At 42.0% G+C, this 11,847-nt stretch overlaps 1 protein-coding gene across 2 annotated transcripts in view; it reads left to right on the top strand.

Moving 5' to 3' along the window:
- Positions 1-8,017: 8,017 nt before the first annotated feature.
- Positions 8,018-11,847, top strand: part of SESN3 (sestrin 3) — a 70,257-nt gene continuing 66,427 nt past the window's right edge. The window contains exon 1 of one of the 2 annotated variants that reach the window (XM_031460603.2): positions 8,018-8,380. In XM_031460603.2, the coding sequence (XP_031316463.2) occupies positions 8,303-8,380 (78 nt within the window). In that variant the 5' untranslated portion in view covers positions 8,018-8,302. The remainder of the gene's footprint in view (positions 8,381-11,847) is intronic. The other variant, XM_031460604.2, reaches the window with a different exon arrangement.

Below are 11,847 nucleotides of genomic sequence, written 5' to 3'. Positions count from 1 at the left end.
ACAGGGGACAGCCCACGTCTTGGGTTTACATTTTACTTCCTCAGAGAGGCCTGGACCAGGTTAGAGTCCTCTGCTGTCCGCCCCTTTCAGCGTCTCCCCAGCTATAACGCTCATTACATACTGGCATTACTTGTTTAAAGTCTGTCTTCTCTGCTCCGTTATCAGTTCTGTAAGACTCCGACTGTCACGTTCATCTCCTTAACTCCATCACTAGCCAAATGCCCGGCACGCTGTACATACTCCACAGACATCAGTTGCGCGAATGCATGTGTGACTGCAGGAATGAATTAAATAATGAGTCTGGAGTTAAAGGGTGATTTCATCATATACCATTCTGTCTTACTTTCTAGTATTTATAAGGGTTCATCCTATCCTCCTGTTGACATTGCAAAATGTATCATATGTCTCCATCGCTACCCCGAAGAGGCATCCAGTTATAGGCATAAATGCTCAAAGGACCTTTCTGAGTTCTTTGCTAATAATTCTCTCACCTTCTATTCTCCATTTTCTATTTATCTTCTACACCAATGCAGAGATTATACCCCAGTCTCAATATTAGATTATAAACCTATCTTTTGTTATTTTTTATCATCAGGACTTACTACTCTCTGAAGGTCCAATCAATAAACAAGTGAATAAAAGAATATCTGGACAGCATGTATTTCAAAGCATCCTCTTCCAAACTTGCAGTCTCCCAGAATCTCACAAGATGCTATTGTGATTCCAAGCTTGCAGCCCATGTGGGAACGCCAACATTTTTCCTTTGAAAATTGCAGTGTTCATTGTTACCATTCATATAACTGTTGAAAGTTTCTTCTTGCTAACAAGGTAAATTTCACCTTTGCGTGAAAATCTTTTTTACAATTTTAAGACAGCTTGGGAAGTTCTGTTGGTAAATATGTCTACTTGCTTTCCAGGTAACAAACTCTAATACGTCCAATCATTTCATCCAACAAACATTTTTGAGCATCTCCTCTGAGGTTCCAAGTACTTGAAACACTAAGGTGATTAAGACTTATCCTTGAAGATGCTCAAAGTCTGTATGTAATTGTCGCTTTCAGAGGGTCTGAAAGTTAAGTGGAGACTGTTCCCCTCTAAGGGCCCCTTCAATGCCACCTCATTCTACAAGTTGATTTCCTGCAAATCCTTCACAATAGAATTACTGTTGCATCTAAGATAACTGAGTCTACAAATTATAATTCCCCTGTGCTCCGAGGATCCTACTCCCAAACTCCCTTACTCTCCTGTGGATTATTCTGTTGTATTTGCCCGCTTTCCTTTTTAACAACCAGACAGCCAGCATATTCCATGATGATTTTTCTTTGCAATATATAAAAGTATTTATCTATCTCAGTATCCTCATCTCTGAAAGAAGGATATTGAGAATTTGGGAGAGTGAATTTAGATTATCAGGGAGACAACAGACTAACGGGGGAAATAAAAGAACAAAGGAAAACGAAGGCAGCATTGGGGATTTCTGAGACTAGAGGGGCTTTCACGTTCTCCCTGCCTACTTGCAGAAATTCTCCTCCTTCTCCTGCCCTGCTAATTCTGCTTACACTAGATTCTACGGAAAACTAAGACAAAACGAATTCACAGAATTTTAAAGCTTGAGAAGGTCCTTGCAATTCTCTACTCAGACATGGATTAACCACAAATTTAATGAAGTTTAAGCTTTAGTGTCTCGCGTTGGCTCCTTCCAAGGCTCTCAGAGAAGCCAGAGCAATTTGTTCATATGGTCACATTCTTAGTTAAATTTCAAAAGCAAGCTATTTTGACCACTATTGGTAAAGACCACAGTTTCCTTGCACACAATTTACCTCTTCCAAACTCTCTCTAGTGCTGGAGGAACTGGGAGGCTGTGGGTACTTTTGTTATTCTGGCTAAGGAGAAGTTGAGATGGAGATTCCTTTAGCTTGGGTTTGGTGGGTTATATATATATATATATATATATATATATACAGAGAGAGAGAGAGAGATCATAGTCATTTCAGTATGTGGTTATTGTTTCAAGTTGCCCCAACCTAAGAATGGGTCCTAGACTATTTCTACTGCCCATCAGACCAATTCACATACATCATGTCACAAAGATGTAGGTTAGATGCTGTTTCATGACACATATGCGTCCTAGGACACTCAGCACTAAAAATGTAGGCTAGAGGAAAAAATGAATTACCTTTCTATTCTTGCCATAGAAGGTAACACGGCAAAATCATTGTCATATGAATAAAAAAAATCAGTATAGACCAAAAATGTAGGGAAAAAAGTAATATAAGGTTGTGTCGAGGAGTTAATTAATAAAAATTTGTTGTTTATTTGGATTTTGTGATGTTTATAGCATTTTCAGCTTTTTAAAGTTTATTACTTCTTTTGCTGATTTTAAGTAAGTATTCACTTTTATAAATAATTTTGCATCCATAGTTTCATATTCCTTTCTTAAAGAAGGTCCCTATGTTATATAAGTTTCAGTTTCCCTACAACCCGGATCTGGCCCTGACCCTACTTAATCACCCTTCCACATTTAACGGGTGAGGGAACTGAGGCCCAGAATCACATAGTTTGTAGCACTACTGAACTGAACCCTGGGTCTTTTGGCTTCCTGTCCATAGCTATTTCTACAACCTTACATTACCTTACTTTTGAGAAGTACCTTGAAAATCAAAGATCTTTACAGGGAAAAAAAAAAAAAAAAAAAAAGGAAGCAAATAAAAATGAGCTCCTGACCATGGTATATAATAATTGCAAAGATTTATATAGCATTTCTTACATGTTAGACATTATTTTACAGCACTTTACAGATACCTAGTTTAATCCTCAAAATGACTCCAGGACTAAGCTAATACTAATATCCTCATTTCTCAGATGATGAAAATCAAGCAATCGAGACAAAGAAAAATTAAGGTACTAGACCAAGGTCACACAGCATGCAGAAAGCATAACACCCTTGGTATCGTGCCAGCTGGCAGCAAACATTGTTTGAGGGCTTACAAAGTTTTTGTGGAGCACTGTAACACATTATCTCATTCCATCTTCACAATCACCCTTTGAGGATGTAGCATGATTACTTCATCTTACAGATGAGGAAACTGAAGCCGAGAGACAGTAAGTAACTTGCCCAATGTCATGTATCTAGTCAGGGGCAATGTCAGTACTCAAATCCACGCCTGACCCCAGAGCCCACGCCCATCAGAGAAGATGCTCTCATGGTCCTTCCACTGGTGCCACATTCCCTTTGGTCCCTTTCTCCTAAAGCTACAATTAGAATGGAGATGTGGGTGCAGTTAGAATAAGGCATAGAGTTAGCAGCATAAAGGACGTTATGTTAAGTTAGCAGTGTAGTAGTCTCTTCTTAGACAGCTGTCTTTCCCATTGTGTACACACACACACACACACACACACACACACACACACACGTGCGTGTCAGGATGAATGTAAGGAATATACATCACAATATAACCCCTTTCCTCAACTTTTGCCGTAGCCAAGAGATGACAAGTTTATTTTTAGTTCCTATTCTATGATAAAAGTTAGGAGTGACAATCAGATCAGTAAATTAGATGCTGGAGAAAGTTTATAGAGGTGGCAAATCCCTATACATGTCAAGAAAATAACGTAAAGAAAGTGGCAAAATGTCACCTGAAGGAGAGAGAGAGACATTGGTAAACCGGAGTGTACAATCAAACTGAGATAGTAGGTTCTAGGCTCAGCAGATGGTTGCCAGGTGGCAGCAGACATCCAGTGCCACCAGATCTGACGATTTTTCAAGAGAAACTGGAAATCTAGATGTAGAAGGCAAAATCCCCTAAATGTAAATATTTTTAAGTAATACAATTAAAAAAAAAATCGCGTGGGTCAAGCAAACAAGAAGCCCACGTCTGCAGGCCTCTCATCTGCAGTCTGCTTTATATGGGGTTAAAGTCTGGCAATTCTGAAATGGGAAGTCAGAAGCCAAGGCTGACAGAAATTTGGATCTTGATGGAATATTTGTTCTTTGAAAAATGAGCTTTGGTAAGAATAATTTTCTTGGTGGAGGTGGGCGATGGAGGGGGTGGGATGGGAATGGGCAGTAAGGCAGTGGCATTTTTGGATCAGACCCTCTTAATTTCTCCTTTGGAAAAAATAGTATTGGTCTTGGGCCCTAGGGGAAAAAAAATAGCAGGAATCTAATTAACAGCTCAAAGGGAGCAATCAATTTACAACTGTGTGAAGTGCAAAATTCCTTTGTGCACAAAACAAATTACAGTATTTGCAAATTTGTAAATAATGCAGTACTCTCCTTGCAATCCAAATGCTTTGGGTGCCCCCAGGGGAAAGAAAAAGATGTCTGAGGAGGCAAAATGTTAGAAAATGACCTATTGTCTCAAGAAATGGAATTTTAAAAATATCTTTAGTAATTTATTTTTTCAATTGAATCCTTATTTAGGAACTATAAAGGGGCCCAGTTCTTAGGTCAGTAGAATGAGATTATCTAGAGAAGTAAACAATTTCAAGTCCAAAAGTCACAGCATGTTATTAACAGGGTATCTTCTTGCAAAAGTGCTGAACTTAAAAACTTGTCCCCAGGCCTCCCTTGGTTTGTGGTAAGAATTTTCATTTCATAAAAGAGATAGCAAGCCCCAGTTATGATCATTATTATGTTTTTTGTCAGAGAAGGAATTGGTGAAGATAAGGACTTGAATCCAATCTCTCTCCAGAAAAAAAAATCACATTTTAAAAGAATATTTCAAAACAAGCAAAAATTACTTTTTTAAAGATGTAATGTGTTTAATGAAGTATCATTCGAACTTCATAATTAAAAAATTACGAAGTAGTGGGGGAGGGTATAGCTCAGACGTAGAGTGTGTGCTTAGCATGCACAAGGTCCTGGGTTCTATCCCCCGTATCTACACTAAAAAATTAAGTTAAATTAAAAATTAATGAAAATACATAAAGAAACCTAATTACGTCCCCTGCCCCAAACAAAAATAAAAACAACGAAAAACTTTTTTTAAATTACGGAGCAGTGCTCGGCCGTGGTTGTAATTTTCACCCATATCCTACCTTCCTAAAGTTCTTTCTCGGTTTAGACAAACCAGACAACAAAAGGGGCGGAGTTTCTCCTTGCTCTGTTTGAAGTGCAAAGAATAGGCTTTTGTTTCCTTCCCTCTTCACTAACAATGTGATCTGGGATTTGCAAGTCCCTTATTCTGTAAGTCACAGTCTCCTTCTGGTATCCAGGCTGGCTAGGAAGAAAGAAAGAGAGGCGAGGTGAGGAATGGAAGAGAAAAGAAGGGGTAGAAGTTGAACATTACCATGAGAAGGGAGAAAAAGCATGGTGGGAATGAGAACTAGAAGAAAGGGTGGTCATTATGCATTGAGAATGAGTTGCTGAACTGCAGATTTCAGATATGTTTCATCCACACATATATCATGGCCCAACAGAAGAAAGGTTACAGTACAGTACTTGGTTAACTGCCAAATAAATGATTTGTAGATAATCATCGTTATAAAAGTTTGGAGGATTTGGTACAGAGGGCCATCATTTGGTCACATACACATATATGACCATAGATCAATGAAGAGATTCCTTTTAGCAATCTCTGTTAGAGGGTATAATTGTATAGGCTGCCTCTCTTGGCCTTCCTTTCTGGGAGATTTAGTTTTTGAAGAACTTAAAGGACTTCATGGTGAAAGGTTTTGAGCTATGAAATAAAAGGAAAGATTATATAAAAAGTATACGATTAAAAACAATTTGAAGTTAAAATACTGTTTGAGAAAATTCAGTCTCTACACAAAAATTCACTTCATCCTTCAATTTCTCCTTCCCTTTAAAATGTATTCACATAAAGCCTACTTTACCAGCCAGGAATATAGCCCAAGAAATTTACCACTAAATGGGGACACACATATGTGTTTCAGTTCTTAGGAAAACTGTGCCTTCCTAACTCTCTTTCTCCCTGGATTTCTTGGTTCTCTGCATTGAAGGGTACGTGGTATTTCTCCCTTTGCTGAATTTTCTTGCTTTTGCAGTTTCTTCTAACTGAATGTTATGCACCATCCCCACACTGCTGCTCTTCTAGGCTCTATACGTCTACACAGCATCAAGCGACCTTTAGCTGTCACTAGTTAAGTAGATCAACACATTTACCCAACCACATAACTTAGACCCTTTGGGGGTTTTCCAGTCTATTTTAATCTATTTAAACCTGACACTGGCAGATTTCCATTTCCTTTGTTCCTTGTGTAGACTTGGTGTATGCCTGTTGGTCTTTAAAAGGGACAGAGAGAAGGCAGCTGTCGAAAAATGAGGAGATTGGCAGTTTCAACCACACAATTTGGTCTAATAGCTTTGATATGCTAAACTTGCTAGCTCCTCCAAGTGTACCTTTCTGATTTTGCATCACAACACCACACTGAATCCCCTAAGGAAACCAGGGTAGTTTTTTTAAATTAAAAAGAAAAAGAAAAGAAAGAAAAGCAAACCAGTGAAACCGCCTTTTAAAATTATCTCCACAGAAACATTCTGCCAACTGCAGGCCTTCACAAATCCTCGTACACTAGAGACCTTTAAAAAAGGAGAAGCCGAGAATACTGATCGTGTTCTAAAGAGCGAAAACAGGTGATGTCATAACGCGCAGTCCTCTGTGGTCCCAGCCAAGGCCGGGTGGGGAGCTGGGGCGCCAGTGAGCACGGAGCTCCGCGCCAATGGGCATAGCAACTTATCTCCGGGGTCGGAGCACACCGGTGAGGACCGGGCACCAATCAGGTTCTCGCTTGGCGCCTGCCTTTGTTCTCACTGGGGAGCAGGTTTCGGGGCGGCTCGCGTCGGGAACCTGCATTCGACCTGCATGCGCGTTGCTAGCCAACCCCTCGGGAGACCTTGCTTCCCCATTCTCCTGTCCGCCACCCCCACCCCCACCCCCCTGCCAGCCAGAGTTTTCTCCAATTACATCTGTCTTCTCTCTCCAGAGCGTGAAAGCCAAAATCCTGAATCCATTTTTAGCTTTGGAAGAGGCAGGTCTAGCCCAACAGTTTTAAATGGCAGTTTGTTCTCTGAACTTTCCTTCCCAAGCAGAGCTCTGTGCTCTGCATTTACCTAACCAGCTGCCTCAGAAGGAGTTTTGGGTGGAAGACAAACCTCTTTGGTCTTTTCGTGCTGTACAATAAAGGAATTTTGGTTGCTGAGAGACTGCGAGAAGGGGCTTTAGATGGAGAAGGAAACTGCTAACTCGCAGATTTTGCGTCCTTTTTTCCGCCTTCGAACTCGATTAATGGTGTATACATACTTAATTATCTATCCTCCACCCCCTGCCGAAGCCTCAGGTAACTGGTCTTTTGCAACACAAGGCTCACGGTAAATGATGCATAAAGTTCTTTGAGATCCTTGGATGCAAAGTGGTACGTGACTGCAGTCTTCTTTACAGCTAAGCTAAGATTTTGGCTAAGAGAAAGCCTAACCACTGCCCTGATGGTATGAACGTTTTAGCCCCCCTACCCCTACCCTCTTTCTCAAGGAATCAGGAAATATTTAGCTCAGTCTTAGATGCACAAGCTAGCTCAAGCTCCCAGTTATTCATCTCATTCCCTCACCATTTCTGCAGGGGCCTCGGCTTGCCTTAGGGGAGGGACTGGCCTTCCTGGGGTTATTTGCATAAGACACACCCTCTCCCTCCTATTGGCGGAGCAGCACAAACTATATTCCCTCCCACCCCACTACCTAACTAACCCGCCATCTCCCTTCAGTTCAGAGCCTCGGAGACAAACTTAACTTGCCCAGAGATTCAAGGCGTCCTCGGCCTCTGTGATTGGCCGGCGCCACTCCCAGCCGGGCTGTAGCTGCTCATTGGCTGTGGGCTAGCGCCCCGGGGGTGTGGCCGGAGTTGTCCGATTGGCGGGAGGGGGCGGTACCCGAGCGTGGAGGAGGTGAAAGTGGTGGGGAGGCGGGGGCGGGGCCGCACTGAGGCGCTGCGGCGGCGGCGGCGGCGGCGGCGGCGGCGGCGGCGGCGGCGGCAGCAGCGGTGGCGGCTGCAAGTCCTAGCCTGGCGGGGGCGGGGGTCTGGAGGATGGGGGCGGGTGGAACAACGGGCCGGTGAGGAGCAGCCGCCGCCGTCTCCGCCGTCGCTTCGGCAGCCGCCGCGATTGTCCGGCAGCCTCTCGCTCTCGGGCCGTCGTCTCCCATCCCGACATCCTGCCCGGAGGAGGCTGAGGCTGAAGAGCTGCCGGCGGCGGGGGGACAGTCCGACCCCGCAGCGGCGCGGGCGACCGCAGTGACAGCCCAGCCCCGGCCCGCCGCTCGCCCTCGCCCTCGGTGCCCGCAGCCACGATGAACCGGGGCGGCAGCAGCCCGTCGGCCGCCGCCAACTACCTGCTCTGTACCAACTGCCGGAAAGTGCTGCGGAAGGTACGGGCTCGGCCTGGGGTCCGGCCCGAGAGGGGCGCTTCCTGCCGGCCGCGGCTCGGGCAGCTCGGCTCCAGGGCGCACTCTTGGAGCAGGACTCAAGGGGATCCCGGGGCACCTTCCCTACGCCGAGACCCAAAAAGAGGGCATGGGTTGAGAGTGGAGGGTTTAGCCTGCTGCGGCTTTTATCTCCTCCGGGACAGATGCTAGTCCCTAAGGGTTGGGGGTTGGGGGGGTGGGGGTGGGCAAGGGGGATCCTGTGTTCTGATTTTCGGTCCACCTCCCCACCTTCCCACCCCTCGGCCTGCTTCTTGGGCGGAGAGAGGGACGGACCTGTTCGATCCTCCTCCCGGTGCTCTTGGTGGAGGCCCGTGTGAAATCAGAATTGCCTGGTCTGTACCCGAGGAACCTGGCTCGCTTCTTGCTGTGCCTAACTCTTGCGGGTGTTGTTTCTGTTTATTCGGTTGCTTCTGCCTTCCTTGCGTGCTCTCCCCTAACAACCCCCTTTACATTCTTTTGATGGTCGTCTTGTGGCTACAGTTCGATCCTGAAAGGAACTGCTAAAGCAGCTTGAACTTCATGCCCATGGGAAATGCTGTTCGACCTTACAGTTCCTCAAGCTGGGGTTGGGGGAGGAGGAGACTGCAGTGGATGTGAGTTATCCCTTTTTAGCACTTACCCCTGGTCCCCCCGCTCCCCAGCCGCCGCACCCCGGTATTGCTCCAGAAGAATCAGACGCACAATCAGCTTATTGCTTCCCAGAGCGACTGATAGAAAGTTTACTCCAGTATTGTTTAGCTTACTTGGCCTCATCGCTCCGTTAAGGGGGAGGGGGCGGGCGCGTTGAAAAGATGTCACTTTAGACCAAGAAAAGCTTTTAATCAGACTTTAACAGCCGCCACTGGGTAATATTATAATCAGTTTATTCTTCTCCAGACTCTATTTTTACATTTCATTAAGTGGAAACAGTAGTGAAGGTGCTTCAGTTTGTCCAGTACAAATGAATTAAAATTGCTGAGCTGTGCAAATGATCGGGGCTGAAAGACTCAGATGAATACGGCACCCTTTTAAGTCAGTTTCTCAAAATACAGTTCAATTAGGATTGTTCTTTATATATTAAAAAAAGAAAGAAAGAAAGCATGTAAGTAAGCAAGCTCAAATATTTGCTCTCTTTGTCCAAAAACTGTTTTTCTTCCTCTGTGGGTCAGGCCAAGTGCCAATCAAAGTTGTTTTTCAAGCCTCTTTTCCCTGCAGTAGGGCTGCTGCTCCCCCTCCTCCCCAATTTTATTTGAGAGCAAGAAGAAAGCAAAGGGATTGCAGACTTGAAGTTAATCAAACAGTTAAATATGCCTTAAATTGTGTTTATCGGGTATGTTTTTCTTGAAACAGATTTTTTATTAAATGTGCATGTTGAGTATGTGCAGTTATTTTTTTCCATAAACTCTGGGATCAAATTACAGTTGATACTTGCTCAGCTCATTGTAGGCCAGCTTGTGAGAAATGTAATGGATCAGAAGTGCAGAGCAGCTTAGTTGAATGTTAACTCTTTCACTTCAGGGCCATATGTCATCTGAATTTAGCTTTTTAAAAAAAAATGATGATGATGATTTTCTGACTTTCAAAGTGATGTTACATCTTTGTCATGAAAAAAAAGTGTCATTTGAGACATGTTTGATTAAACTCAAGCCTGGTTTAAAAAAAAAGGTAATTTTTTTTCACTGAATAAGGAAAAAAAGAGCTGTGTTGACTTTTTTTTTTTTTTTAATGGTTCTGGCAATTTGGTAGATGAATAAAATGTTTAGTGGTGGCATTAGGCTTCAGATTTGTTTTTCTTTTGAGGGAACCATGGCCGTGGACCCATGACACTTTGCTAGCATTTGAGACATCTTTATCTCTTTCTCTTAGCTTTTAAGAAACTGTTTCTATTTATCTAGAAAGAACATCCTCATTTCTAGCCATTATTAAAAGAAAAGAAAGAGGTTGTGTATGGAAAATGGATATTCACCATTTTCATATTTTATAATTGCTATGCACACCTCTGCCAATATTCCAGTTTTTAGTTGCTCCAAGGCATTTAATATTGATTCAATTAGTAGCATGAAATAACTTTAGATGGAAATGGGATTGTTTGAGCCAGTTATGACATGACTTGGCAACATTTGCAGCTTTTTAAGAGCGCTTTAAGTACTCTTAAAAGATATCAAGTGTTTAGCATTTTAAATTCTTCATGGTTCTAAAAATAGCATGCAAGTGTTTTCTAATAAAGAGATGGCTTTCTTTTTGATAGAAAGTATATAACTCTAAGCAGATTTCATCTATAACTCTCAAAATGGGATTCTCTGGATTTATTTTGTGTTTTCAACTTAATAAAGTGTTCAGTAATAACCAAGTGAATCATAGTGTTTTGAATTTTAGTTCAGTGTAGTTGATGAAGGAAGAATGAAACTCATGCACATCCACTGTGAATTACTCTTTGCTGTTATAATTCTCATTTCTGAAGGGGGAAGAGTCACCTTTATTTATGTGGCACAAGGCCTTTTCCTCTAAGTGGCTTCATTCGTTGCCATGTGAAACTGAATTCACCTTCAAAGGAAATAATTTGGTTTAACCCCAAATCTGAAAATGGAATTGTATATTGTATAAGAATTACATATATTCTTAGAAATATCTTTATAATTTTGATTCAGTGTATTCCAAAATAAAGAGACTTACTAAAGTATTGAATATACCTAATTTGGTAACCTTAAGTCAGTGGAAAGAATGGAGAGGTAAACCATACAGGGAAAGAAATGAACAAACAGAACTATCCTCAAGTCTATAACTCCTACATATTCTAACTTGCTCTGTTATCAATGAAATAATTCAATAAAGTTTTTAATAAAAGAGGAACTGCTTCTATTTACTTTGGAAAAGTTAATGCGTTGTGAAGTGCAACATACTTTATTTGAAGAAATTCCACTGACAACTAGATACGTTTCAATGGGGAGTGCCAAACTTCATTAAGAAAGGTAGGTAACTGTCCATCCACTCATCTTCCAATAAATAGGAGGTGGCACATTACAATTTATTTTGAGTATTGAGCAGTTAGCGCTACTGAAGTGAATAAAACTCTGCACTTTAAGTTAGAGGACTTTACATTGAAAAATTCTTCATATGTTTAGGTAGTTCCAGGGATATTATCTTTGGTAGATATTGCACTTTTTCCACTTTGCTTATGTAATCACTTATTTTGACAAATTTTTGATGGTTTTGCGAGTGAGGAGACTGGAAGAATAAAATGGGAAATGTTAGACTAAACCTTATGAACCTCATTTTTATAGTTAAAATTGTCAGTTGAAAGCAGTTTTGTATGTTTCAGCCAATAGGATGGAATTGCTTTGACTGTGGCTTAGCTGTATCCTGCCTTGGTTAATCAGGTTTCTTACACGCATATTTTTGATTGTCAAAAGTAGTTTTTTAGCTTAGTTTTA

This window comes from Camelus dromedarius, chromosome 12, assembly GCF_036321535.1.
Source record: "Camelus dromedarius isolate mCamDro1 chromosome 12, mCamDro1.pat, whole genome shotgun sequence".
Taxonomy (NCBI): domain Eukaryota; kingdom Metazoa; phylum Chordata; class Mammalia; order Artiodactyla; family Camelidae; genus Camelus; species Camelus dromedarius.
This window is presented reverse-complemented; position numbering and strand designations above follow the sequence as displayed.